Consider the following 26920-nt stretch of genomic DNA (forward strand, 5'->3'; position numbering starts at 1 on the left):
AGTTATCCAGGACAAAGCGCCTTCAACACTATAGAGACACATTAGCACTGCAAAAACTAACTCCCTGCCTCAAACCTCATCTAACCTACCTACCTTTCAGGACAAGGGAACAGTGGTACCGCCCCACCTTCAGACTCTATAGAGAAATACTTTGAAGCATCTTAGTGGTTGAAAGGAAAGGAGGTGAATGCAATCTCTTTTACCCACTGGACCGATAAGTCATCTGCATAAGTTAGAGGACCCTGAAGACAAATTCTCTTCAAATCTCGGATCCCATGAAATTATGTTGTATCTTAATGGTGGGCGGTTGCATCCAAAAGGCTGCAGCAGAATGTGTGAAAGTCAAATGAATCTTGTGTAAAAACACGCAAGGCTGTATTGAGACCTAGCCGATGGCTTGTGCATACTTGTGATGTCATGTTTTCTCCAAACCTTCACAATGCTGTTCCATTCCCACTTGTTTATGCACATTATTTTACCAGGGGCTACTTCGAGTCTTCCTTTTTTTGAACACACAATGTGTATTTTATGATCTAAAGTTGTTTAGGTAGAAGTCTCTTTGTTTTTTGTTTTCTATATGCTGAGTTCCCAACAGCAAAGTGCGTAGAAATTGAGTTATAGGTCTTTTTACAGTTTGGATTATCGATCTCAGATTTATTTTTCTTGAATATACATGGTATGTGTTTGTTTTTGGTTTCCCTTTCTTTTGCCATCGTCATAAAGTCAACGCCAGGTATTTACAGGTCCACCACCAGGGAGTGGGCGAAGAGGCTGGCACTCCTCGGCGTGAGCCAGAAGAGAAGTTCAAAAGTCAGAAAGGTGCAGCCTATAAAGGTGACCAGGACAAAGCGCCTTCAACACTCTAGAGAACACATTAGCACTACAGATAGCATCTCCCTGCATGTTGCTCTGCTTGGGAATATCCTCAGTTTGTTAAAGCTGGGTCAAGGAAGACAAATGACGAGGTAATGTCCTAGTTACTCACAGGTAATCTTCATTACTCTGAGTCCAGGTCTTCCACGTCACAGCCATGGATTCCTTCCCTCCCTGAACCCAAACCGATCTACAAGGGGGGCTTTGATATGTATCAGGAATGAGTGAAGAACTCAGTGACCTTTTATAAAGGAAGATGGAGGTGAGGAACCACACAAAGGTGTGGTTAAAAGGAGACAACTTATTTTTAATTTTATGCAATTTTAAGGCAATTCTGTCTCATGGATGAGGCAGACCTCACTTCATCAGGGCTAGGACAAGGAAGACGGTCGAGGAGATATAGTGTTAACGGTACATTATGTACCTCCTTCAAAGTCATGCAAATAGTGAATGTGCACTTTTTGGTCCTGTGACTTGTGTCTGGTTTCGCCTGCTACAAATTGTGGAGGCAAACAGGAGTTTCATCCTAAGTAGGATTTGCTGCCCCGTGTTAAATACTTTACTTGTAGTTTGAGTTTTAACGTATGGTGACTGGGAGGTTGAGGAGTTCTAATTTTGGCACACCTTGCATAGTGTCCCATTACTCTACTGTTCCTATGAACCCCCTCTTGTTCCTTAGGTCAACTGATGATCCACAATCTTAAACTTATGGAAGTTAGAAATAAAAAGAGCAGTATGCAGGTCCTTGCACACCACTGGTCTCAAACAACACAAGAGTAATGGCCCTAAACTCAGAGCAGAGACAGACAGTGCCACAACAACACCTCCAAAAAAACACAGACCTCCCAGGCCCACACACCCACAGGGATATGCACAATCCTAATGACAAACAGAGGTACACAAACACATATATCTCCATTCTCAGTTGGCACACCTACTAGTGGAAAACATGTTCTAGTTAACCCTTGCGTTTTTCAGATCACCCCACCTGTGTGTGGGAGTTGAGTTCTGAACAGCAGTGCCCTTCAAGACTGAATCTGATAATAGGAGTTTTTAGATTCACCATTCAAACAAATCATATCTGCTAAGAGGTATTCCGTAAGTAATGTGTTTCCAAGTTTTTTTTTACAATGCTTGCTTCTTTTTTAGATTGCAGACAAGAGTTGTCCAATGCCAAACATTTTGATGAATCCATGGTAGGTAATTAAAAAAAACATTCATTGGTAGATGCAAAGACCTCAGCCACTATGTTAACCTTACGCATTTTGAGAAATAAATGCACAGCTGAGACACCAGACTATCATTTCTAGGTTTGTCCACCTCACCAGCATGCTAACAAGAAAACTCAAAAACGACGGCCATTTGTAAGTTTGAGTTCCTACTAGTAAGTCCAACTCATCCTCCAATCCGTCTGATGCTATTTAACTGAGTACCATTACATTGTAACATATTTTATTGACAGTGTGACATTTCAAGATTGCTGTGTCAAAAATCAGTAGTCCCATTTTCAGCAAGTTCCTCCATCCAGACAAGAAAGGCAGGAAATCTCTTCTCACTATCATTTTTAGCCTTGTATGACCTATAACGAGGTGGATAATATCCACCTACAAAAAATATTGCAACCACTAAACTGCTTACCACTATATCTTGAAGGTAATTACCTTAATAATAAAATAATATTTTTGCGAAACATCTCTGTGTCCATCTGCTCATTTTCTATGCTTCTATGTGAGGAAGACAGAGGAGAGATGCCCCTGTTTTAGACAAAAGAATAGAAAAATTAAACACCCCATGAGAGATCCTGACAAACATTGGTACCTGCTTCTTTATTAAGAGTTTTGAGAATTCAAATGCAGGATTTTGGTATGTCTGTGGAAATGACTGCACTGAGTTCCCTCAACAGGTGCATTTGTGTTCATCATTAGATCTTTCGTATAGACAGTAAAACTAACAGAAAAAATAAGTTAAAGAAAATCTTCATGCTGAGAAAGAACAGCAAGTACTGTCTCGAGCTCCATTTTGTAAATACTAAGGCTGAAGTGGGGAGGTACCACAGTAGCTCAGTGAGTCTCTTTGCATCATTTTTTTCTATGCATATTTATGAGACATGAATTGGGGATGTTGAAGCATTGTAAATAAACACAACTTTTTATTGTAGATACTTTATTTTAAAATAGATCTCTTCGACACGAATGTAAAAGTACAAATCAAGGAGACGTTTGTAGTGTACAATAGTTTGATTCAGTTCTTACTACTAGCAGCTTTAGCTTGATCATCAGGGGGGATAGGTTTCCCCAGGTGCTGCCCTACTGTCAGGCCATATTTCCGGTGGGCGTTAGCTTCCTCCACGTCCTTCTTTAGCGCGAAGCTCCCACTAGGAACGGAAATGTCAAAGTCACTTCCGGGCACAAAGCTGATGGTGTTCTCTTCCCAGATGTTCTCCAGCCGTGTCTTCCAGGCCTCTAGGAGCTGCGTGCGTCCCGCAATAGGCATGTGTGAGACCGCGTAGGAGAGCTGGGGCTCCAGGACTTGGAAACAACAGAAGTTCAGTATTCCATTCTGGAGATCACATAAGAGATGCAAACATATTAAAGTGTGTATGAGAAATGTGCCCAACCCTTGCAGGTGGAGCTTTGAAACATTCTACAGGCCTGATTACAACTAAGGCCCCTCCTAATAATTGGCCTGATGTGTCATGTCTCAAAAAATGCAAGCTGATAAAATCTGGTACCGAGGTGTTTGGAATGTATTGATTGCCATGACTTTGTCTATCAGGGGCCGTATTACACATAGCCGTGGTGCAACAGGTGTGTGCACCCGCTTGTTGCTCCATTGAGGACTACAGAAGGGGCCGGAGATGCTTTTGCAGACCCTTCTGTAATACTGATAGCTCTGGGGCACATGTAGCACCAGTGCTATCTTCAGAGGGCATCCTCTCATTTGCATGAGGGCGGGCCACATGCAAATGAGATAATCACTTTGCCTCTGCACCAGCACTATAATATGGATGGGGCGCAGAGGCAAACCTTCCCTTAGAAGGATCACTTTCAATGCGCCAAAAAATGTGTCACCAGCACTGTGAAACACAGAGCCACTTAGAAGCAGCTGCTCCGTATCTCACTGAATGTGCTGTCTCAGGGCAGGCTTCTGGACGCTGCTGCCCTGGGGGCAGTGCATTTAAGGTAATGAGGGGCACCATTCCAGTCTGTGCCGAGCACATCTTTTAAAAGGTGCCCATTGGTGCAAACAGGGAAAGTGCGCCCTATGTATGATACGGGCACTGGGACTTTTCCCACTAAAAATAACATATAACTATGCAAGTATTCAAATTTACCTTTTCCCAACCCTCACCCTATGAGGCAAATTAGTGCCCCTGTGCTCCTGGTGCAAAAGGCTGATACCGGAAGTTGCCGTATTCTAGAGCTGGTCTTGAATCAAAGTGATATACTTAGAGAAATGTCGAGATCCAAAGGTTGAAACATCCTGTATGCTTCCATGATTCTAAGAGAACATCCCATATACCTTTATTATGTTTACAGTCAGGTACCCTACTTCTAATGGCTTTGTTTAAACAGCATCCCCCAGTTGATAAGATACATATAAAAAAGTAATACAAATGCAATTGTGCTATAATGAAGCAAAGGTACAGAAAACATCTCTCGAAAAATGTTTGCCAAGTTTAATCTCAGATCGAACCATTCTGATATCCAGTGTTATCCTGTGCTAGAAGAAATATACATACCAAGCATAAATGTATATAGAGAAGAATATGACAAAACCACGAGAAAAGAAATAAGACTTTTTAGCTGTACAGGAACGCTGCAGGAAGGAAGGAAGAATATGAGACAAGACTTTACATTTCTGAGAGGGGTAGGATGGATATATCAAAAGTTGAATAGATAGTTCAGAAAAAGTGTTTCTGGACAACACAAAGAATAGACACAGGACAGTATTTTGGAAGACAAATTGTACAAATGTGAAATACAGTAAAAGGGGAGTAGTTGCGAAGTCGATGAAATTATGGAAGTTACCGGCATGAACTCAAGGAAGGACATCGGAGACCTGTGGAGAACTTCCAACTATTCAGAGGTCATGTTAAGAAGGCATAGGAAGATATCTAAGACGCAGGACCACTCTTGCAAGCTCAGGCAAGGCGTGAGCTAAAGTTGACGAGAAAGAGTTGTATTTCTTTGGTGTGGAAACCAAGAAAGACAGATAGAGGTTTTTTTATTTCTCAAAATTCTGTGTTTTCTAATGTAAGGTATGTTTGCTGCGAGTTTCAAAAGAGTCACTCGGAAGGGTGCTCTTACTAGAAAGGCACAGCAGGATGTTGCGGCGGATGGTTTGGTACATTAGATTGACCCTGTAGAAGACATTAAGAGCTACAATGGGAAGAGAGTTAAGGAAAGCTCAGGACACAGGAGTTGTAAACATACCAGCAAGTGCCCAAGATTTGTCTGGCAGTAGCATGTTGCACGGCTTTTAAGTAAGCAATTCTGGATTTTGTCTGATTCATCAGTATCGAATGACAAAATGTCAACTCCAGAACATCACCTAGCCGAATGTGATCAAATTAAATGTATGTAGGTAAGCGTAGATACTATTCTCAAGTCCACATCTATGTACCTTGAAGATATATGTGTCATCAAGGTACACAGATGCGGATTCAAGAATAATAAATCTATACTTACATATATGTAAGAACGTTGACAACTTGTTTCAAAAGTTTACCTTGCCCTCTTAATTTGTTTAAGACCATATCTGTTTTATATATAGGCGTACAGAGCTGCTTTGGTACATGTATTCAGATCTTACCTGTATCATCCACAGAATCAGGTTTATATCTCCATGGATACCTGATGGACCGTAGGATGAATCTCCCCCTCCAGTGGTCAAAGACAATAAAGCCTTCTTTTTCTGTAGGAAAAACAATGGAATTTCTGGTGAGAAATAAAATGTACAAATTTCTGTTCCAGATAAACCCCATAGGATCCCACGTGGTGGTGAATAAAAGACATTGAGCTCCAATCGACAAGGATATTGTTTGCTTTAGCTAATATTTAGTACAGACTTTCAGCCTTAGTGCTCTTTGCAAATAAGGCATCATTTTAGTCATCAAGTAGCTGTTGTGTGGCTGCAATTCATATTAGTTGTATGTATATGCTAACATGTTAAATATATGTACTTCAACATACTCGCAAAATAAACAAATTTACTATTGAACATAAGTGGAGGTAAATTTAGATTCCTCGTAGAAGACATTATTTCACTACCATCGAGCCACAGCATTTCACTTCAACACTTCAGATCTGATCACCACAATGAGCCTTCCTGGCAATTTCACAATTCTACAATTCTGCTGGCTTTTTTCAACCATCCTATCTCCACACTCTCATGTTTTACTAACATACTGATGTATCAACAACCCCCATGTTACACATTTCTTAGAAGCTAAGTAGGCGTGAGGATCGCTCCTCCCCACATTGAGATATCATCTCATGAACAGACTGAATTCACCTGAACAGGTATCTTTTTCTGGCCATGGTGAAGGCTGAGCCTATCCCAGAGCAGATTTGGGAATATATATATGGCTCTCCGGTCTCAGTGGCGTTTAGTCATGTCAGAGCAAGGACATTAAACAGCTAACTGTCTCCTCTCTCAAGGCAAACCTCTATTAGACACTGTGATGTAAATAAAGTATTACATCTAAAAATATGCATAATGCATTATATAAATCATTTTTTAAGCAATGCAAAATATTTAGGCAATGTAAATTAAATCAGGTATAATCGGATAATCCATAGCATACAAAACCTATACTATGGATTATCCGATTAAACCTATCTCCATCAAGGCTAGGCACCGAGCTCCTACATGCTCTGTGTTTTAGTTATTTCGTGCATCTCTAAAGGAGATCTTGCTCTATAAAGTTTGCTTCTGCTCACCTCTTAAATATCCCCACTTAGTTTGCCAAGTTCTGTGGAGCAAATCTTGGCATTACTTTGGCAGACCGGCTGGGTATCGTGGGCATGAAATGCACTTTCTTGATTAAAAACAGGATCTCTTTCGCCGCAGGATACTGCGGCATTTTATGCGGTTAAGCAAATTTCCTCTCAATATGGATGCACTAAGCTCCTATATGCAACTTGTCACAGTGTCCTTCGTCCCTGTACTGCAGTTGTTTCCTTATATAAAACTCTCGGACACAATACAGTCCAAAATGTAAAACATGCAAGGAGGTGTTAAGATATAACATCGCCTTACGATTAGATCTTAAGGCAATAAGTGCAAATGTCAGTAATACTCATGTTTGTCAATAGTGTCTTGCAGGGCTCGAGCCGAGGGCAGACAAGGGAAAAAGCGGTCTACCCACTATTGTCAGAGAGAGGACGCCGTCTACCCTGCTGCAAAGCTGGCCGCTTTCAGCAGAGTGCCATGTTCCCTTTTTGCTTCTCTTGGATTTACAGAAACATGCTGAATTCATCCCAATGAAATTTTCTGACACAGGACACTTTCAGCAGCGCCTGCACGTCCTCTGCTTTTGTTCCGAGCAGCAACGTGCAGGCGGGGAAGGGGCCTATCAGATGCAAGCTGGGCCCGTATCAAAGGCCAAAGTTAAGGGGCCATTGGCCTCTTATTGTTGAAGTATCCTGGCTAGGTCTATCGAGAGCCTCACACCTAGATGCACTGGAGGGGAAACAAAGTCTCACAGCTGATCACTTCATAGGTACTTAAGAGAGAAATTCTTTTAACTTTGTTCAGTCTTTGTAAATAAGAGATATATCCGCATGCACTATAAGAATGTCAGATGTGTTGGTCGCCCCAGTATTTACACAAATAACAATTTAAGTACCATTATTTTGTTTTATTTCTGTTATAGCTCTTTAGCACTACAGTAGTGCTAAAGCGCTATAAAAGAAATACAACAAAATATGTTTATTTAAATTGTTATTTGTGTATGCGTGATGTAAGGCGCACTGACACCCTGCATTGGGATGAGTAGTGCCCCTACTCATCACAATGCAGGGTATCAGAGCACTTTACATCACACCTACAGATTATACATTGACAATAAATCATGTGTGTACATCAATATAAAGAATGTGTTAAATAAGTCAATGAGGGTTACAAGGTATGGGAGACATATGTCCTTCATAACTCACTACACTATATTAGGATTACAATTTATGAACTGCTTGTTACAAAAGGATCTCTGTCTTAAAAGCAGTAACCCACTTACCCATTTACATAAAATAAAAATCTGTTATCTGCGTTTTACATGATGTGCTTTGCAGGAGACATATTAACCTTAAACGCTACTATGATTCAAACCTAGGACTAGACAAAACACGGATCTCTCCATCAAATACGTTATCCTCCACAGTTATCTAACCATTATAATTCCCTGAGATTTAGCTGGCACACAAAGATCTTTGTAGCAGGTGCCGTAACCCCATAAGATATTTTAAAATACAGACATTGCAACCAATTAAGCAGATCAGATTTACTGCCACATTTCAATTTGTTGCCAATTTCTTTGTGGCAGGGTTTAAAAAAATAAATGTATAAGTTGATGCCCAGATTTTGCATCTGGGTTGTGTCATTTTTTTGACACAACCCCAATGCAAAATCTAATTTGCTAAATATTGTAATGCACTCAAATGTACTCATGCTAGACCTGCTAGACATTTGTGAGGTCTTAAGATCTAATGTCATTTCCTGTGGGGTCATAGGCTGTGATGCAGCATGCGATGTCATGCACCATGATGTAACTTTCTGTGATGTCACTTCCTGTGATGTCACGTGCAGCGATGTCACACCCATTCTGCCTAACATGGTGAGTCCTCCCACTTCTTTTTTTAGGACTTGAACCCTGGTGTCTTGTAATAGAGTCATCATTGGTGGACTTCAACTGGAATTTGCAGATTACAGGGTGTATCAATTCAAAACTGTGGAACAACCAGAGGTAAAAAGGAAGCATAATAAAAACCTGAAACCTGAAATGTCCTGTGAGATACAGAGATCTAAGTGGATTTCAAAATTAATTACTAACAGAAAAGAATCTAGTAATCTTGCCCATTCGATCCTTGGCCTATCTGCCAACTGACATTGCCAATTTTTGGTAACTGTTAGCAGGGCTTTAAATGGGATGAAAAAACTGGGGGGTCTTTCAAAGGGGCGTGGTCAATGCAATCGAGGGCTTAGATTAAAAATATGTAAACTGAAAATTTGTGCTTATCATAGTGTGACATCCGACTGGTATTTTGCTGATTCTGTCATTGCATCCAGCTATATGATACAAGTAATATTACACCTGCAACAAGCAAGGACTATTGGCTTTGTCAGTGGTGGTTAGTGCATAAGATAAATAAGCAACAACTATCGTTTCGTTATATAGAATATTAAAAATGCTTCAGTTCTGAAATGACGTGACTGTGTAAGAGCTGTAACGAGTCTCTTTGAAGTTACATCAAAGGCAGTGAAGGGTGATACTGCTGTAGAGTTAAGATTTATTTTTTCACCGAGGGTGAAGGCAAAAAGGGAGAGCCCAATAGGGACCCGTCGCAGCACCTTCTTTTTAGAACTGTCGATGCTGAGCACCGGCAGGACCTGGCCCACTTAAAGCCCTGACTGTTAATTGGTTTCTGTAAGCTGCACATGCGGACCAAAGGAACACGAAAACAAAACCATCTCACAAAGACAAATTATAGGGCCCCTGTGCTACAGATGAACTGTTCAGGCAACTACATAGTCTAGAACATGGTAGTGAATGGCATTTTTAGAGGGCAAACGACCTATGTGCGGGCTCCCATTGGTTGCTTTGTATGGCAGTGCTTCCCCTTAGGTGCAAACAGAGTAACTCTAGGTTTTCACTAGTAACAGGAGGTAGGCTTGCTGGTCTGTGTGGGCAGGGCCTAACTGATAGTGTGTGATTGGCCTGGAAGATAGGTGGGTGTGGTTGAAGAGGCGGCATGTTCTGAAAGTTGAAAGAGAGTCTGTGATTGGCTGCTTGCGAAAAGGGAAGTCTCCGGCGGAATTCAATGCTTAGGACTCGGCCTGGGCAAAAATTCCATTCCGCTTGCGGAAATTGCGATAATTTGACATTTTTGCGTTCCGCGGAGAGCACGAAAATGTCAAAATTTCCGCAATCCGCATCTTACCGGAATATTTTTCTTGCTCACGCTGTAAAAAAATACATTCTCGCGTGTGCGCAATCGCCTTACCTGAATCCCCGCGTTCACCGACAAGTTTTCCCGATCCGGTCGCGTTCTCCACGAGATGTTGGATTGTTGGTAGCCATTTGCGCTGTCTCGCGACAGTTCGCGCACGCATTAACGTCATTTGTCGCGCGATCACATCATTCGTCGCGCGATCACGTCTTTCTTCTCGCGATCATGCACCGCGAGACAAGTGAAAACAAGATGGCCGCGCCCGTGAGCAATCGCATGGGTAAGTTGGCGAGCCACGATCGCGCAGAAAATACCGCGAATGGGCGGGAAAAAAATTCTACGTATTCGCGATATTTCCGCGTGTTTGCGGAGATTTTTAACATTTTCGCGATAGTTTGCGAAGTGAATTTCGCAAATTCCGCCCACCCCTACTTAGGACTTCAGGGTGCTACCATGGGAGGCCCTTCCTGGAAGGTACACAACCAGGATCTGGGGCAGGGATGCCCTAGAGCAGGAGGTGGGTATTAGGCCCATTCTCACACATTACTTGGTGTTCCCATGTCCGAGAATGGTCCATCACCACTTCAGAGACAGAGTGGACTGGACCTATCATAGTTATGGCACACTGGACGGCAAATGCAGGCAATAAGTGGGAATTATGTGAAGAGCCCACTGCAGCCTGAAAGAGTGTTATCAATGAAAGATGACTGCAGGTGTTGTTGACCAAATACCAATTCATGAACGCTTCGATGCATCAAATATCCCCAAAAGTGATCCCTTTCTGCACTTGTGTGAACCGCCAATCAAGGGGCAGGGAAGTCAATACAGTGCCAGGGCTGCCAAAATGCAGATAGGGGTACTGGTGTAATGTCAGTTGTGAGGCTCACCGCACAAGGCATTTACATATGGTAACATCAACACTGAAGAAAGGGACGAATGCTCCAGGTTGTCACCTAAATTTCATCCGCAAGGCTAGTGGCTCTAGCGGGAAAGGGATCCGAGTCCTGTCCTGTGGCTCTCCTTCCCCACAAGGCAGCCAGGCCTAGTCATGGGCTACATTTTGAGCGAACGCCCAGGTACTAATGCATTTTGACTGCTGCTGATGTGGACGAGGTTCAAGCCAGCACCTGTGTATCTTTGCAGCAATGGACATAGCAATCCTTTCAGGAAAGGACTGGGAACTAAAAGCAGTGAGTGAGTCTGACCATCGCCAGGAGGATCTGAGGGCAAATAATATACATTTCTACCAGAAATTTAAGTGATGGCTGGAGAGCTGATGAATCCTCCATCCCTAAAAGCAGCCACCTACACATCAGTGTTTTAGAAGTGTTCCCTAAGCCCCACCAGGCATTTCCAAGCCTGACCCAGTGCCACATTGCGAAGCTGGGCAGCTGCACTAAGACCATGAAAGAATACATTAATGATGTGTTTCTGATGCAACTTACATTATTCCCAACATATTGTAAAGAGGAAGACCTCACTGTTCTTGCTCTCCCTAAACCCCATGCCCTCAAATTGATTTTTTTGATTGGATTCAATTTGATTTAAACATTTGTATAGTGCACTAATGCCCAAGGGCGTTTAGGCGCTGGTGCCCAGAAGACCCAGAAGTTATCCGATGAGAACTGTAATAACAAATTTTAGTTGGCGAAGAGCCAAGCTTTTAGTGATTTTCTAAAAGATGACAGCGTTAGACTGTTCTTTATGTCAGCCGAAAGCGAGATCCATGCTTTAACTGTCCCCAAGATAAAACTTCTTCCACCCCAATGAACCTTCTTGAATCTGGGGTCTGTAAACATTTGCTATGTGACGATCTTAGGTGTCTGGAGGGCACATACCAGATCAGATGCTTCTTCAAATATTGAGCACCGACACCATGCAATGCCCTCAATGCTAAGCGTTCTGATTTAAATTAAATCCTTTTTTCGAGGTTTCCAACTTTTCCAAGTGCTTGATGGACCATGGTGGCGTTAAAACTAAAGAGGATTTCGGTGGAAACTGCTTTAAAGAAGTCACATTATGCAAGAATGAATTCTGCTTTCACTGATCCCTGTCATTAGCAAAAGGCTCTCCCTCAAATACAACATTATTTTACAGAGGCAGGGGGAAACTAATAAGCTGACAGAAGGTGCACCTACGAGAGGAAAAATGGCGACCCCTGGGTGGCACACAGGATCATCATCTAAGGCTTTTATATTAACCGTGGTATCACAAAAATCTGAGATTCAGAATTTTGGAGACGCAGAGAAGTACAAGGGTCCTCACAGGCGCTCAAGTCCAGTGCATTTAACACATTGACATCAAAGATGAATAAATAGATTTTGGGTGCAAAATTTGAATGCTAGAAGACGTACTGGCAAATGTGGAAAGCATCAGTATCGGCAGTAGTACTCAGGAGTTTTGGCAAAACTGCTTTGTTAAATCAGAGACAAAAAATACACCAGGGGTTTCATCCAGGTCATCGAAGCAAGTGGGCTGGGTATACCACCCAGGTTAGCCTTTGGTGAGCAACAATAATAAAGCAATTCAACAAAAAGCATGGCACACTAGAACTGTAAGGTAAGTGATGATAAGCAAGGGATCCAGAAGGTCTCTGAGGGCAGCCAATGGGTGAGTCTGTATCATTTAAGTTTGGGAGAGAGAAGAGGCTTCTGGTGAGGAAGTGTAAGAGGGGGGAAAAAGATTATGTGAGCACAGGAAAAAACAAAAGATATTGGTAGTGTCGGGGTTCGAGAGAGCAACCGAGCTCTTTACGTTTGGGAGAGAGCAGAGGGCTTTGTAAACCGTGAGCCCGGAAGAGCAGAAAGGTCTGTGTGAAGATGAGAGAGGAGGCAGTAAGAGAGCCTGAGCCACACAGAGCTGGCAGATGCTAGAGTATAGAAATCTAAATGATGTTGGAGAGCGGAGGGGTCTGTGTAATGTGCAAGTCAGAGAGAACGAATAAGCCTGTAATGTATAGTTGGGAGCTACTAGTAATGTAACAACAGATGAGAGTAGAATAGTCTGAAAATGAAGGGAGGTCAGGTCAGGGGAAGGGGCAAGAGGAGAGGGGAAGGGAAGAGGATGGGAAAGGAAGGGGAGGTTAATGGGAGGGCAGGGAAGGAGAGGGGTGGCAGAAGGAGAGGTAAGGGGATGGAAGTGAAGGGAGGGGAGGGGGGTATAGGGGAGAGGCGGGGAGGGAAGGGGAGGGGGAGAGATTAGGGATTCTGTGCTGGAAGTAAATAAGTCTGGACAATGGGAGAGTGGAATCAGATTCAAGGCTCTGTTGATTAAGAATGAAAACCCAATACATTTCCAGACAAAAACAGGTGATGGGGAGCATTACTACTGACATTAGAGACAGATCCAAAAATGAAATTAATAATTTTTACTGGAAACTCAAATCTCAGTGACTACTGGGTGTTCAGAATTTAAAAATGTAATTTTAAAGACTTAAGCTGGCCTTACCTTAAAGGGTCCGTTCTGGTACATGGTTTGTAATGTATAAGCAAAGCCGTGCGTAAATACTCGCTCGATCCAGCCCTTCATGATGGCGGGCATTCCGAACCAGTACAGCGGGAACTGCAATCAGACAAATGTAGTTAAATCACTATCAAGGGTTAGCAGGGGGATGTGAGTGCCAATGAGGGTTTCTGTGAGTCCCACAGACAGATTCACCAAGTCTCATAGTAAAGAGTGAGAAGCCACACAGTTAACCAACGCAGAAAGATCATAGTGAACTCTACAGCAAAATATCTGTAAGGCCCACCCACCTCGTGGCATCAACAAAGCCTATTGCACTGTTGCCCATGCCCACCAAAAGGGAAGCGATGAGTCCCAAAGCATGGCTGAATGAGTGTCCTAAAGCTAATGGGCGAGCGTCAGGGTAGAGTTGTTGGAATGCCACAGTAAAGAATCACTGAGGTCCACAAAAGGAGACTGTTCAGCCCACACTCTCTGCAGCTTCTGCAATTTGAGGCAGAAGTATTTGTTTCAACAAAATCATAAATATTCTAGGGGTGGGCCAGTTCTCGAGATGGAACACAACTGAAGTGGAACTAGCGTAGATTCAATTGTCAGACCTATGAAAGACCAACAATCCCTATACACGTAGCTCCTAGGACAACATACATCAGTTTTCTGCCTCCCCAGGGCATTATAGTATTACAGAAGAAGGTGCAGACGCTTATGCACCCTCTTCTGTAATACAAGCTACCTTCACAGGGTGATCCCTCATTAGCATGGGGGTGTGGTCCCATGCTAATGAGGGAAATGCATTATCTCTGCACCTGCACCCTATTATGGACACAGTCAGTCAGTGAACCCTCTGAGTGTGACCCCTGAGTGACATCCCCCTGCAGGCAGGTGAAGTCACTCATTGCACCTGCAAGCAGGAGGAACTTTGTGCCCCAGGCACAGAAAAAGACTGAGAGGCTGATTCAAACAGCCACTCCATATTTCAGTAATGTGCTGCCTCTGGGCAGCCCGAGTTGGCAGCTGCCCTCGAGGTTCCGCTTTACTTGTAATAAGGCACACAGCACACCCTTTAAAGGTGCACCATGGTGCAAACAGAGGCAGTGCTTCAATTACGTAATACGGGCCCAGGAAGATGCAGTTGTAAAAAGTACATTTTCACCCTTAAAAACACCTTTTTTCCCACTTCTCGAGTTTCAAACACTACATTCAAGCAGCCCTGACTTAGCTCTAGCATGAGATTGACAGTGCTAACAATGGTTACCTTGTGTCACTGCAGTACCGCATAGGACACAGCCAGTATCTGCAGAATGAAGCACCCAAAGTTGTGTTTCCATCTTCAAGACCCTATCTCCCGAGCCCTGGGTAGCCTATTCTGGTTCTGGTCTGGTATTCCAACTTTGGTATAGTGTCTCATCTGCATATTTGCGGACAGTTGTTTAAATTCAATGTGGGTCTTTTGTAGTGGCTCTATAATTCAGTCAAATTATTTAATACATACTTCAAATTGTCCTGCAGTGTTTGCATTAACAACAGTGGACAAAAAGACTCCAAGGAAAAGTATCTTTCATTTGCAGGTGAACATATATAATTGAGGAGTAAATCCATGTCAGATGTTCTGGAAAATCATAGGATACATAATTTATTCTGATATTATCTCATTGTTTCCAATTTTGTTTTCCATATGAATGGCATGAAACTCTGGCATGATCTGGCTCTTGTTGACCAATGTTGGATTTCCCTGCTTTAGTTGCGTGCTCTTCTCAAAAAAGCCCACAGCAAGACACGTTGTCTTGGTTGGGATTATGGTTGAAGATCATCCTTTACCTGGAATATAATAAGATCAGCGGCTTCTAACTTTTTCTGTTCTTCTACAATATCATCACTTAGAGAGCCCTCTTTCCAAGCCTGGCCCGTCTCAATGGCATATTTGAAGTGGGTTGGGTCCTTGGGACTACCTGAGAGAGAAAATAATGTAATTGACATTATAGTAGCAGAGAGAAACTTTGAGGAAACAAAGTTACAAGAATCTTGTGTGTGACAGTACCGGCTTGAAGTACCTTTTATATCTTTACGTGACGCCACAGGATTAAAATTCATGGCGTACAGATCCGACACAGTCACCTCCCATCCTTTTTGCTTCAATTTATTCTCTGCCACCTCCTTCATAGCATAGTTGAATGAAGTCCGCTCCTCGTGGGCAAAGATGATGAGGGCTCGCTTGATGAGTTCTCGCTTCCCTGCCAAAAGACAGTAACAGTCAAATGCGCTACTGACTGTGGCGGCAGTAGGCCAGCTTACCAACGAAAAACAAAGCTGCTGCTGCTGCCCGCTACCTGAGCTGTGCAATGCCGACTTTTGTGCAGGAAACCAGGGTTCAAGCCTCGAGGTCACGTCCACATCCAGTGATTCTGGTCAAATCCCTTCATCTCCCCGTGCCTGAATGTGTAATGTAAATACGGTGCTAAAGCGCTTCAATACCTTCTGGCCGATTTCGCGCTATATAAATATGCAAAGATAAAACCAGGCAAGGCGCGACCCTTCGGATTCCACTTTGTTCTTTACAGGCGCCGCGGCCGCTCACGAGAGGCAAGCGCGTGATGCCGCGTCACTGCTGTCGTGCTGCGTTACATTTCAGCGCGAGGGCTGGCCAAACTTTATACCCAGGGCCGTCATTGGTAGCGCTTTCGCGCGCTACAAGATTGACGGCCCTGGGACTGTCTGGAATCACAAACGGGGTACGTACGTTGCTTGCTCTTCACAAGGGGGCCGCGCAGCACTGGCGGACCGTGGCAGCGGTCTTTATATTTTATTTGGGGACATGGACACTACTGCCTGTAGTGACTGACAGCAGTGTCAGCGAGTGTTCAAAACAATTATAAAGGCCGCCGCCCTCAAAATAGTGCCGCTGGGGGCGGACCGCCCCCACCGCCCCCCCCTAGCTACGCCACTGGTAACAGAGGAGATGTAAACAGTAGCGACCAGCAGCAGAATGCAATATATAGTGAGCAAGAGAAAAGGCAAAACCTTTTGCATAGATCCATGTTTCTCCAATGAGCCTTATACCCTTGAGTTTCAGTGGTAAAACACAAACCAGCAAACTGACATGTAAAACTCTTTAGGGCTCTACTCATCAGTGTGCCTAGAATGATTTAGTTGTGTTTGGTACATGCCATCGTGTTTTTAAGTCTCCTGTAGAAATTCCTCCTTTTGGCATATATAGGCTTTGGGGTAAGGGTAATGTTTTATTTCAACACATCGGCTTAATCGATGTAGCTGTGCCGATGTTGAGTGTTGACAGAAGTAGGGGAACTAATGACTAGGTGAGAAAGTGCATTTACCTTGGAACATGATAACTGTTCTGTCCTCAGGCCCCCTTGGAAATAGCGGGCTGTGTGTTGGATGAGCGGCAGGGCAGGCAGAGGAGGGGGGGCATAGGGGTCGTGGGGGGAATTAAAAAAGTGATTTAAAAAAAACTTACCTGCAGCCGGCTGAGTCGCGCTCTTCTGTTCCTCTTCTCCAGGCAGCACAGGCTCCCAGAATGCCCTGCAGCCAATCCTGAAGCTGCTCTCACGCATGAGAGATGCTTCGGGATTGTCCTGAGTACCCTCGGTTTGCGCTCCAGGAAAGACTGGGAGTATGTGCCTGCTCTCTCCAACCCAGCAGCGTTGCTGGGTTAGAGAGAGCCTTCACTGCACATGATGGTTTGACCAAACTCAGATGGCCGCCCAAACTGTCATGCGCAGTGAAGGGAGTGCACCTACCACTTCCCTCAATGCCTGTCACCCCTAGGTCCCGCCCCCAAGACTCGGCAGCAAAGGAAAAATAAAACAAGTGTTTATTATAGTTTTTATCCACCTTTCCTGCCATTTTTTTTGGGGGGGGGCGACGCTCCTCCACCATATGGTATGGCCATAATGTTTCACTCTGAGTCTTAATTCACAAGAGTTTACAGTCTCCCTTGTGCTGTACTATCCACTGTTTCAAAGGGAATCTGTGTCCATGAATGCTCTAGAAGACCATCTACATGGACCACTGTACAGTCGCCATCTCCAGACGACAGCTGGCATGGATCAATGCACAATCACCATATCTAGAAGACCATCTACATGAACCAATGTACGATCACCATCTCCAAAAGACAACTGACATAGATCAGTGTCCAGTTACCATCTCTAGAAGACCACCTGCATGGACCAGTACATAAGCCCATCTCGACTCAGTTGTTTTTAACCTTCCACAGTCTCTATGGCACAGTGGCGTAACTAGTCCTTTGGCTGGCCGTGGCGGTCCCTGCGTTTGGCAGCCGGGCCACAAGTAAGAGCGGGGGTGCTGGCAATTCGTGCTTTTGCTGCCCCACGACGGCTGCAGGTAAGAGCGGGGAGGAGGCAGACGACCGCAAAACTTGTGCCGAATGCCCCCCACCCTCCCTTGCTATGCCACTGCTATGTTGCTGAGTCTGTAAAAGTAGTGGCTGCAAGCCTCTTTTCATAATTGGGCTTGCTCAGCTGAAAAATTTAATAATGGTGTACTGTAATCTAATACATAAAAGCAAGGGATTCAATTCACAAAGGGAGTAAATCTACTTGTAGACTTAAATTGAAAGCGGTTCCAGCATATACCCGAAAACTTCCACCATATGCAAGCTTCCAATTGTACTTCAGAGAAAAATGTGTGAATTACTTTCTCACATGTGCTGTAATACACATGTATATATTTATTACTGCAAATGCACTTGCCATCGTGGTTTTTTGTTTGTTTGTAATTGTCATCATGGACAAATCCCTTCTCCGCCCAAAGACGCTGATTAACCCACATGAAAATCTTAGTGAAAATGAATCCTTTTACAAGCATGAAATCACCTTTTATATGAAATCACTGGTCAAAATAGGCAACCATTATCTTAGATGGTATGTTTGTCATTGGTAAAGAGCTTCAAAAAATGTTGGAAATCCGAACTCAAAAATGTTTTGAAGGACGTATGAACTAACAATAATCTCCTAAAATAGCTCAACTCAAAGGTGATATCTGCAAGGAAGACAAATCACCTATCTTGTGCTCTTTCTTCAATGTGTTCACCAATTAAAATATCACAAAATGAAGAGCTCTATATCACCTCAACTGCATGCCAACACACACTGAGAAGGGCATGCCTTTCTAGGTCAGAGAAGGGATTCTACAAGGATGTATGTCAGATTATCCACCACCCTGACAGAAGGGGCACATTTTCACAGTTGACGGCTCTCACCTTGTGCCCCGCTGCAGGTGGTTACCTAGGTGGCTGCTTAGTGTTGCCATCGAATAGAACCCGCCCTCCTTCAGAGGTGTTTGTTTTATGTGCCGGCGTGGCCTCATGTACACCTGTACTGGTGCTCCTCTCTTTCTGGCTCATTGGCATAATGTATCTGGGCCCTGATGCGGACAGCCATCAGTAGCGTGGGAAGGGGGGCGCAGTGGGAGCAGTCCGCCCCGGGTGTCATCACTGAGCGGGGTGACAAAATGGTAAAAATATGTGTTTTAAATACATTTTTGCCATTTTGTCAAGCCGGGGGGTGACAAGAAATGTTCTCCAACGGGTACCGCCTTACCTTGCTACGCCACTGACAGCCAAGGAAGACTTTGGTTTTTATCCACATATGGTGTTCTTGAGTTCAAAGTCAAAGTCAAATCAGACTTTATTTGGTTGCAAAAGCAGCCATAAAAGTGCATAAATGCAATAAAAACGAACATTGCATAACCAGTTTTTAATCAGCAGACAAATATTCAGATAACACACATATGATTATATGTACAAATTTAAAAAAATCTATAAAAACACATTAAATCAAAGTGCATTATGCACCGAGATTGCACTGCTGCATGCAAGAAAGAATTTACATAAACCACGCCTCATCATCAGATAGCTGTTGTAAGAATGCTAGGCTTGAAAACATTGCCTCAGGTTCCTGGACCTCATAAAAAAGGTTAGCAACATTTTAGGAAATCTTTTATAAAAACCACAAAAAAAGATAAAATGTAACACCAATTGTCCAGAGATGTCATTACATAGACACAATCCAGCTTCAAGTTGACTCTGGAAGCCTAAGGGGAAGCAGAGGAAGTATTGAATTGTATCTGCCCTAAAACGCCACAGTGAGGAGCCTTCCCATCGCCCTCTGGTGTGAAATAATTAGTGGGAGAATCTTCAGGGCCCAAATGCGAGTAAGCTGCAATAGAGGTTTTAATGTTTCCACACTTAGCCTCTTCACTTGTCATGGGTTAATAGTAATTCGTACACATGTTTTCTCCCTAGGTTGACACTCAATGATATATCAGAAAAAACATGGGTTAAACAGATCTCTTCAAAAGATTTCTTTACATAAGCTATCCATGGAATAGAGAGGCCTTTATCACAAGCTAGGCAGTCAGTAATTATGTCTCTTGTGAGAGGTGTCTTCAGTTTTCCAAATGGATAACCATAACAGTGGTGGAGGTGTTCGGATTCGGTCACTCATATAGCTTAAACCCGGCTACTTATGGCAAGTAAAATGGGAGTAGGATAAGGGAACAGACAGAAGCTTCCAACAGAAACGATTTTCCTCTGCCTGTACTACCATACAGTCTGCAATGCCCCAAATTTCCACCCCATAGGATGCCTGCGGAACACATAGAGAGGCGTATATCTGCATCAGCGGTGCAAGTGCCCTGCCACTCGGTGGAAATGGGGGACTGAAGAGTGTGCCTACTGCCCTAGATAACTTCACCCTGCGCTGGGTTATATTTGGTACCCAGGAGCCAGCTGCATTAAAAGTAACTCCCTGGTAAGAAAAAGTGCCTGTGCTTAACACTTGATTGGAGCGCATTGCAAAGCTTGGGAGGCAGGTGCTCTTGGAGCCACACGCCATTTCTAATAAGGGTTGCCACAGCTTAGAGCGGTTAACACAGTCAAAAGCCATGGGCATGTCCATGAAGGCCAGGTATAATGGTGTTTGCTTTTCCAATGTGTATTTACCTAGAATTAGGTTTAAATTGAAACATTGCTCTATGGTGCTTATGCGGTTATGAAAAACCTATTTACAGGGGGTTTATAATTGTCTTTTCTTCAGCCCACTCAGTAATTGATATACTGGTGTTCTTGAGTTATATATAATGAAGCCACAAATGATTGAAAAACTGCACGATTTTCTTTAAACAAACAATTCATATATATTGACAAATTGTTGAAGTAAACAAGGGAAAAATAAAATTCTAATGCTGAGAGTAATAACAGGTCAAAGTGGGCAAGAGAATAGGGAATAGAAACCTATAAAGGAAAGGTCTGCACTAGGTACGGTCAACATATTTCTAAAAACTAACTTTTGGAAGCACTGTAAACATTTACACACAATCTTTTTGCACATTTTACAACCACATATTTATACAATGTGCAACCTATTTAATACTGTGGTTATTGCATTCTTTAAACGAATAACCTACCTATTCATAGTGCTATCTATCACAGGCTTGGACCTCTTAGCATTATGAATACCAGTCACTACTTCCCCAGTGCACTGAGCAGGATTCAAATCAGTGACTGTCCAGTTGCACCCGCAGAAATCTAAAATAATGTCATTAAACAACTGAGCTGTCCTACCAGAAAAATGCATTTCCCACAGTTAAATTTAAATTGCATTCATTTTTCATTTAAGGTGTGTGCATTATATTTTATATGCTATTACCTGTAGGTGAAAGGCCAACAATATAGTTGTAGGCAGTGCTTAATTAGAGCCGGTGGCTTCCAGTGTTCAGCACCAGAACTCATTTGTCAGCACTGGCACACATGGCAGTCAACCACATGGTGGCGCAGATTGGCTAATTTACAGATGAGCCCAAGAACATGTTTTTATTACTTGAATATACATTAAAAAGCCTAATACTTGCGGTCTAACTGTTACACTTGTAGAAGTGTGATGGTTAGTAGCTGTTTTGGTATTGTTATTGGCCGTGCTGGCAGGGACAATGGGTGATGCATCCTGAAGTGGCCTCCTGACAAAGGTCCTGGTAGTTATTTATTTATTTATTTTACACATTAAGCACTGGTTACAGGATATTTTGTTCTTTTTAGCCATGTCTCAGCTCACACTCGCTGACCCCGCCCCTATTGTACTCAAGATCAAACTTACAATATTTTTCTTTATTCACTTCGACCACTGCGAACAGCGTTTAGTCAACTCTGGATGTCATATAGAAAATGATACATGTAGGCTGGCCTTTAGCATATGCAAGCTGGTCCAATACCCAGGAACGCGCACCTCCAAAGGGGTGCTGGAACTCCCTGCAGAAGTCTCTCTACCACTTAGATCCAAAGAAATGTGTGTTTAAACACTTTTTCTGAAGGCTGAGGGCACCCTTGTCTGTTTTTTACTTGTTTTTCTTTTCATGGCACTCCTTAATATTACCCCCATTTCCTTCCTTCAACTTTTCCAATATACGCAGACAATTAGAGAGGACAAGTGGGAGGGGGCACCAAATTTGGTTTCGCCTAGGGATCTCATTGAGCAAAGACCAGCTCAGGATACATATTAGGGGGGATAGTGCTTAATTTGTAAAAATAAAATGTGCCGTGCCCTCCTGGGGAGGTCACTGCAGCTTGCACCACCCATTGCCCCTGCCAGTGTCAGTACCAACACAACTACTAACCATCACACTTGTACAAGAGTGACAATTCAGAGCATTCCAGGCTCCCAAAGCTATCAGAATGGTTTGGGCAGCAGATATTAGTCCTATTAAATGTTTATTTGATTAATAAATAACTACTGTGTGCTCACCTTTAACTTAGACAAACAGTGCCACCATGTGGCAGACTGCCTAAGTACCGGTATTGGCCATTACGTGCCAGTGCTGAGCACCAGAAACCACCAGCTCAAATTAAGCACTGAGGGGGACCATGTTACATTCCCCAATTATCTTGTTTGTGTGCTTCGCGCAAAATGTTTAATCATTTCACTACCATGAAGCAAAATATGAAATTGTAAATTGTGTTGAATTACATGAAATTAAATTTTCTTAAAACAGCAATTTCATGTTTTGGTAATTATATTGCTGTGCACATGCTGGCGGATTTAAAATTGGCATCTCAAAGAGTTCATCTGCAACTTTGTGTTTCTTAAACGGATCTGTCAACTAAAATTGGCATCACTTTTAATAAACAAAGAATATGGAAGTGTTTTTTAATCGCTCCTTAACGCCCTGCATTGGTTTTTGAACTAGTTCACTATTAATAAACAACGAAGCCAGTGTACAATAAGGGGGCACTCAAATCAATGTGGTACATCAATCGAGCCACAAGTCTCAGATTCCCTGTGAACCGTTATGTTCATTGGAAATATGCTTGGCAACATCAGAACAATACCCAGTGGGTATGAAAAGCCCTCACTCACCAACCTGGTTGGTGACATGCTTCATCATTGGGCTTCCACTGGGACGACCGAATGTCATCCCAGTGTGCTGCGACGCCAGGTTACTGCGGAGCTGGGTTGGTTGTGTGGGGAAAGTGAATTTAAAATAACCAATTAAGTCAAAAAAGAACTTTATTAATTTTGCTTAAAAGGCAAGAAATAAAAAGGAGTGAGGGTCAAAAAATAAAAGACCTGGTTCACTCCGTGGCGGTCAACATGTTTCTGCCTCAGAGATTGTTAATCGGGCATTCGTCAGGACCAGAGGGGGATGTGCGTAGACCCGGTGGTGTGCACGCTCTAAGGTACACCCAACCGTGGGCTAATGTGTGAAAAAATCAACAAAAAAGCACACTAAATAGTGTGACCTCCGCCAGATAGGTTAATATGGGGAGAGGAACGAGTTTACTAACGAGGCCTGTCCGTTGGAAGCCTCATGGGTCCCGGTAGGGGGGTAGGAGCAAAATGGCACACCGCCCTTGCTGCTCTCAACCCGCGTTATGCCTAAACAGCCTCTTGCTGCCGGGCCCGGAGAGTGGCGTCGCAGCACACTGGGATGACATTCGGTCGTCCCAGTGGAAGCCCAATGATGAAGCATGTCACCAACCAGGTTGGTGAGTGAGGGCTTTTCATACCCACTGGGTATTGTTCTGATGTTGCCAAGCATATTTCCAATGAACATAACGGTTCACAGGGAATCTGAGACTTGTGGCTCGATTGATGTACCACATTGATTTGAGTGCCCCCTTATTGTACACTGGCTTCGTTGTTTATTGATATTTAACCGAGGGGACTAGCCGTGTTGATCCCTTCCTCTCCTGTTGTTTTTGCTAGTTCACTATTAGCCAACAAGGGGGTTCAGGGACCACGCACCACCAAGGGTAAACCAAGCATTGGCAAGGCCAAAAGATTAGCTGACGACTTTTGGCTTTGCTAGTGTTGTGAATGGTGTTTGTAAAACTGTACTAGGGGACTACTTTTGTGTATAAGAGCTCTCTTTGCAAGAGACAGAATGTTGTCACTCACAGAGAGGTAAGCCAATGGTGATCGGCTGATCCTCAGAGACGTTTTAAGGCTTGTGCATAGTGAGCATTACCCATGGACCCCAGCTTTAAAGCCCCCACCCCTCCACGAAGGTGACCTTTCTCTCTATATATCACCTTTGCCTCTTCCTCTATGTCAACGTCTCCACTTCGCCAGTGAAATCTCCAAAAATGATTTTTGGGGCCTTGGGTAAGACATAGAAAAGTTGTTTTGTGTGTGAATCAGTTAGAGAAAGTTTAACATATTTTGGTATTGTGCTAGCTTCAATTAGCATAAAATGGGTGCTAAAATTCAAAATAGTTCCCAAGAGTGGGCCCCAAAATATTTCTTGCCCAGGGCCCAAAAAAGTCTTCAGATGAAACTGCTGGCCCTGTGCCCCATGCTTCTCTCTGTGATGGGTGGAACAAAACTGTAAATGACACATTAACAGACCAGTGGATACAGAATACAGAGTGAAAGCCCTTATAAGTAAGTATAATATAGATATACTTTTCTTAAACCGGCAGACCTAAGCAGTCTTTTTTACGTGAGGAACTTAGAAAAGTTTTCTTGGATAATTAGAAGAGCAGCTTTGTATCTGTTCCATGGTGGGCAAGTTTTATTGAAAGGATACAGTATACCAAAACATGTCACTAAATGCCACCAGTGAGTTGTATGGTCAACAAACCTATGGAAGGCGGCGATGTATTTTTATAAAATGGCTGCTTTTTTGCCTTTCTGAGGACCATGTATTTATTTGAAAAGGAACCAGAAATCTTTGGCACATACGAGTTCATGAAGCTCTGTTTCACTGTCTAGAAGCGTTCTTTTTGGAGGATTCACAAGCGGCACCAGGCCTCCCACACCATATTCTTCTATGTATTGATTTAGCTGTGGTAGGTTTGTGCAGGATTAGCCTCACTGTGCACACTCACTATGACGTCATCCAGATGCGCCAGGGACTGTTACTGAAAGAACAGACTGGCTATTGGTTGTCAGGCTGTGTCAATGGGCCAGAAGCCACTCATGATTATCAGAGTCCACCAGCCCCAGCCTATCTGCACTGTGCCCAGTTTTATGTTTTGTTATCAACAATTTTACACGTTTTAACCCATTTTCAGGTAAGCAACAGGATCTAAAGACCATACCTTATCCATATCCTAAATACTATCATAGGCAAGAAAAACTAATCTTTTGTAATCCGTAACCATCCATCAAAGAATGAACAACTTTGTTTAAAAAAACCACCACAGAGAAGGATCTGGAGGCGAAAAACTGTTAGCAAAAATAACTACATTAAATAAATATATAAATAAATAAGTCTATAAAAACATTGTTTAATTGTCACATTATATTATAATTTTTTGATTTCAATCAGTTTTATTGAGATTTTCATGTAGGAAAAGCAAAACATAATATAATGAAAGACTAGCAATAAGAAAAGGGAATACAAAAACGACATACACTGTGAATGTTAGATTGATATTTTTAAAAAACGAAAGAAAAACAGAATAAACTTGGGAAATACAGGTTTGTGTGAAAGCATGCATTAATCACTGTGTAACAGTCGAGGTGAACTGTATCAAAGGTGTAAGAGCAAACATTCCTTTCAATGACAAAACAGTTACAGAACAGGGGCTGTTTCTGCACCTTGCAACAAATTATTTCGATGTCCGAGTTTCTTGAAGGAACAAAAACATCAAAATACACGCACTTCAGGGCAGAATTCGACAGGTTTAATGTGTTCGAGTGGAAAGCGTAAGATAAATGCAGATGCCAATACAATAGAATGGTGCGTGACTTTCTGAGGGACATGTGGCCCCCGTTTAAATGACTTTATTGCCTCTGCCTGGACTCTGATGGGTACTCACCGGCCATTCTCTCCTCTTCTGTCTGGGACCTGATGCTCAGCTTTCTGCTTCCGGCTCGCAGTTTCTCTGTGGCCGCCGTGCTTTTATACCAAGGCGATGTGAAAGGTGGCCACCCACCTCCGCCTGTAAATTCTGCCCAAGTGAAAGCGCCCCCAGGAGGTTGTATATGGATGGCGACGCGGCTTCCGGAAGTGCCCTGAAATGTTACAAGTATTGAGAAGGAATCTGCAGCGTCACGAATCCACTCTCCACAGGACTCGGGCGTAGTGAACTTGGACTTTAGTCGGAAAACATGGGCAGTGACAAAGCACTTTATTAAAGATAGATAAGAAACAATACCGCAGTGAACTGACAGGTAACTGATTTTTTTTTTTCGAAAAGCCTTCTTTGTGTTATTCACGCAAAACAAATGTGCCCTGGCCCCAGTCACACGCACGAAAAGGTTGACCTTCAACATATTTAGAGAACAGTGAAAACTACAGTGTGAGGCACAATAAACTCAACAAACAGTGATTTGAGTGTGTGAAAAGCAGATTCAATGAGAAAAGCTGCGCCCTGAAATGCCATTCCCTCGAAAGCCACCTCAAAGTCACACACTACCAACTGTACCATAATTTTGCAGAAAAGAATAGCTTTTTGTAGCAGTCTTCCGCATAAAATTGCTTGTGATACAATATATGCCAATGGGGAAAATATATTCCCCACTGTATTTCTTTTTTTAAATCTTCCACTTTCTACTTTTAAAATGTTGACATTTATGCTAATTTATCCTCTTCCTTTCACACTCAGAGCCTCACGACTCACGACTCACTATATATATGTGTGTATATATATATATATATATATATATATATATATATATATATATCAACGAAAATTGGAGTCCCAACGCGCTCTCGGAGACAAACAGAATCACCAGGGAAACGAAGGTCACTTAGACACAGGTAGGTTTATTAACATCATAAACCTGCTGCAACGCGTTTCACCCGTGAACAAGCCCGTTCGCGGGTGAAACGCGTTGCAGCAGGTTTATGATGTTAATAAACCTACCTGTGTCTAAGTGACCTTCGTTTCCCTGGTGATTCTGTTTGTCTCCGAGAGCGCGTTGGGACTCCAA

At 43.0% G+C, this 26920-nt stretch overlaps 1 protein-coding gene across 1 annotated transcript; it reads right to left on the reverse strand.

Moving 5' to 3' along the window:
* Positions 1-3019: 3019 nt before the first annotated feature.
* Positions 3020-26082, reverse strand: LOC146776212 (NAD(P)H dehydrogenase [quinone] 1-like). Its single transcript, XM_085639984.1, has 6 exons — positions 25804-26082; positions 15557-15736; positions 15324-15454; positions 13491-13604; positions 5689-5790; positions 3020-3432 (listed from the first exon to the last, which is right to left on the reverse strand). Exons 1-6 carry the CDS (start codon positions 25808-25810, stop codon positions 3115-3117), a joined length of 852 nt encoding a protein of 283 aa, XP_085496110.1. The 5' UTR covers positions 25811-26082; the 3' UTR covers positions 3020-3114.
* Between the last annotated feature and the right edge of the window lie 838 nt (positions 26083-26920).

This window comes from Triturus cristatus, chromosome 12, assembly GCF_964204655.1.
Source record: "Triturus cristatus chromosome 12, aTriCri1.1, whole genome shotgun sequence".
NCBI lineage: Eukaryota > Metazoa > Chordata > Amphibia > Caudata > Salamandridae > Triturus > Triturus cristatus.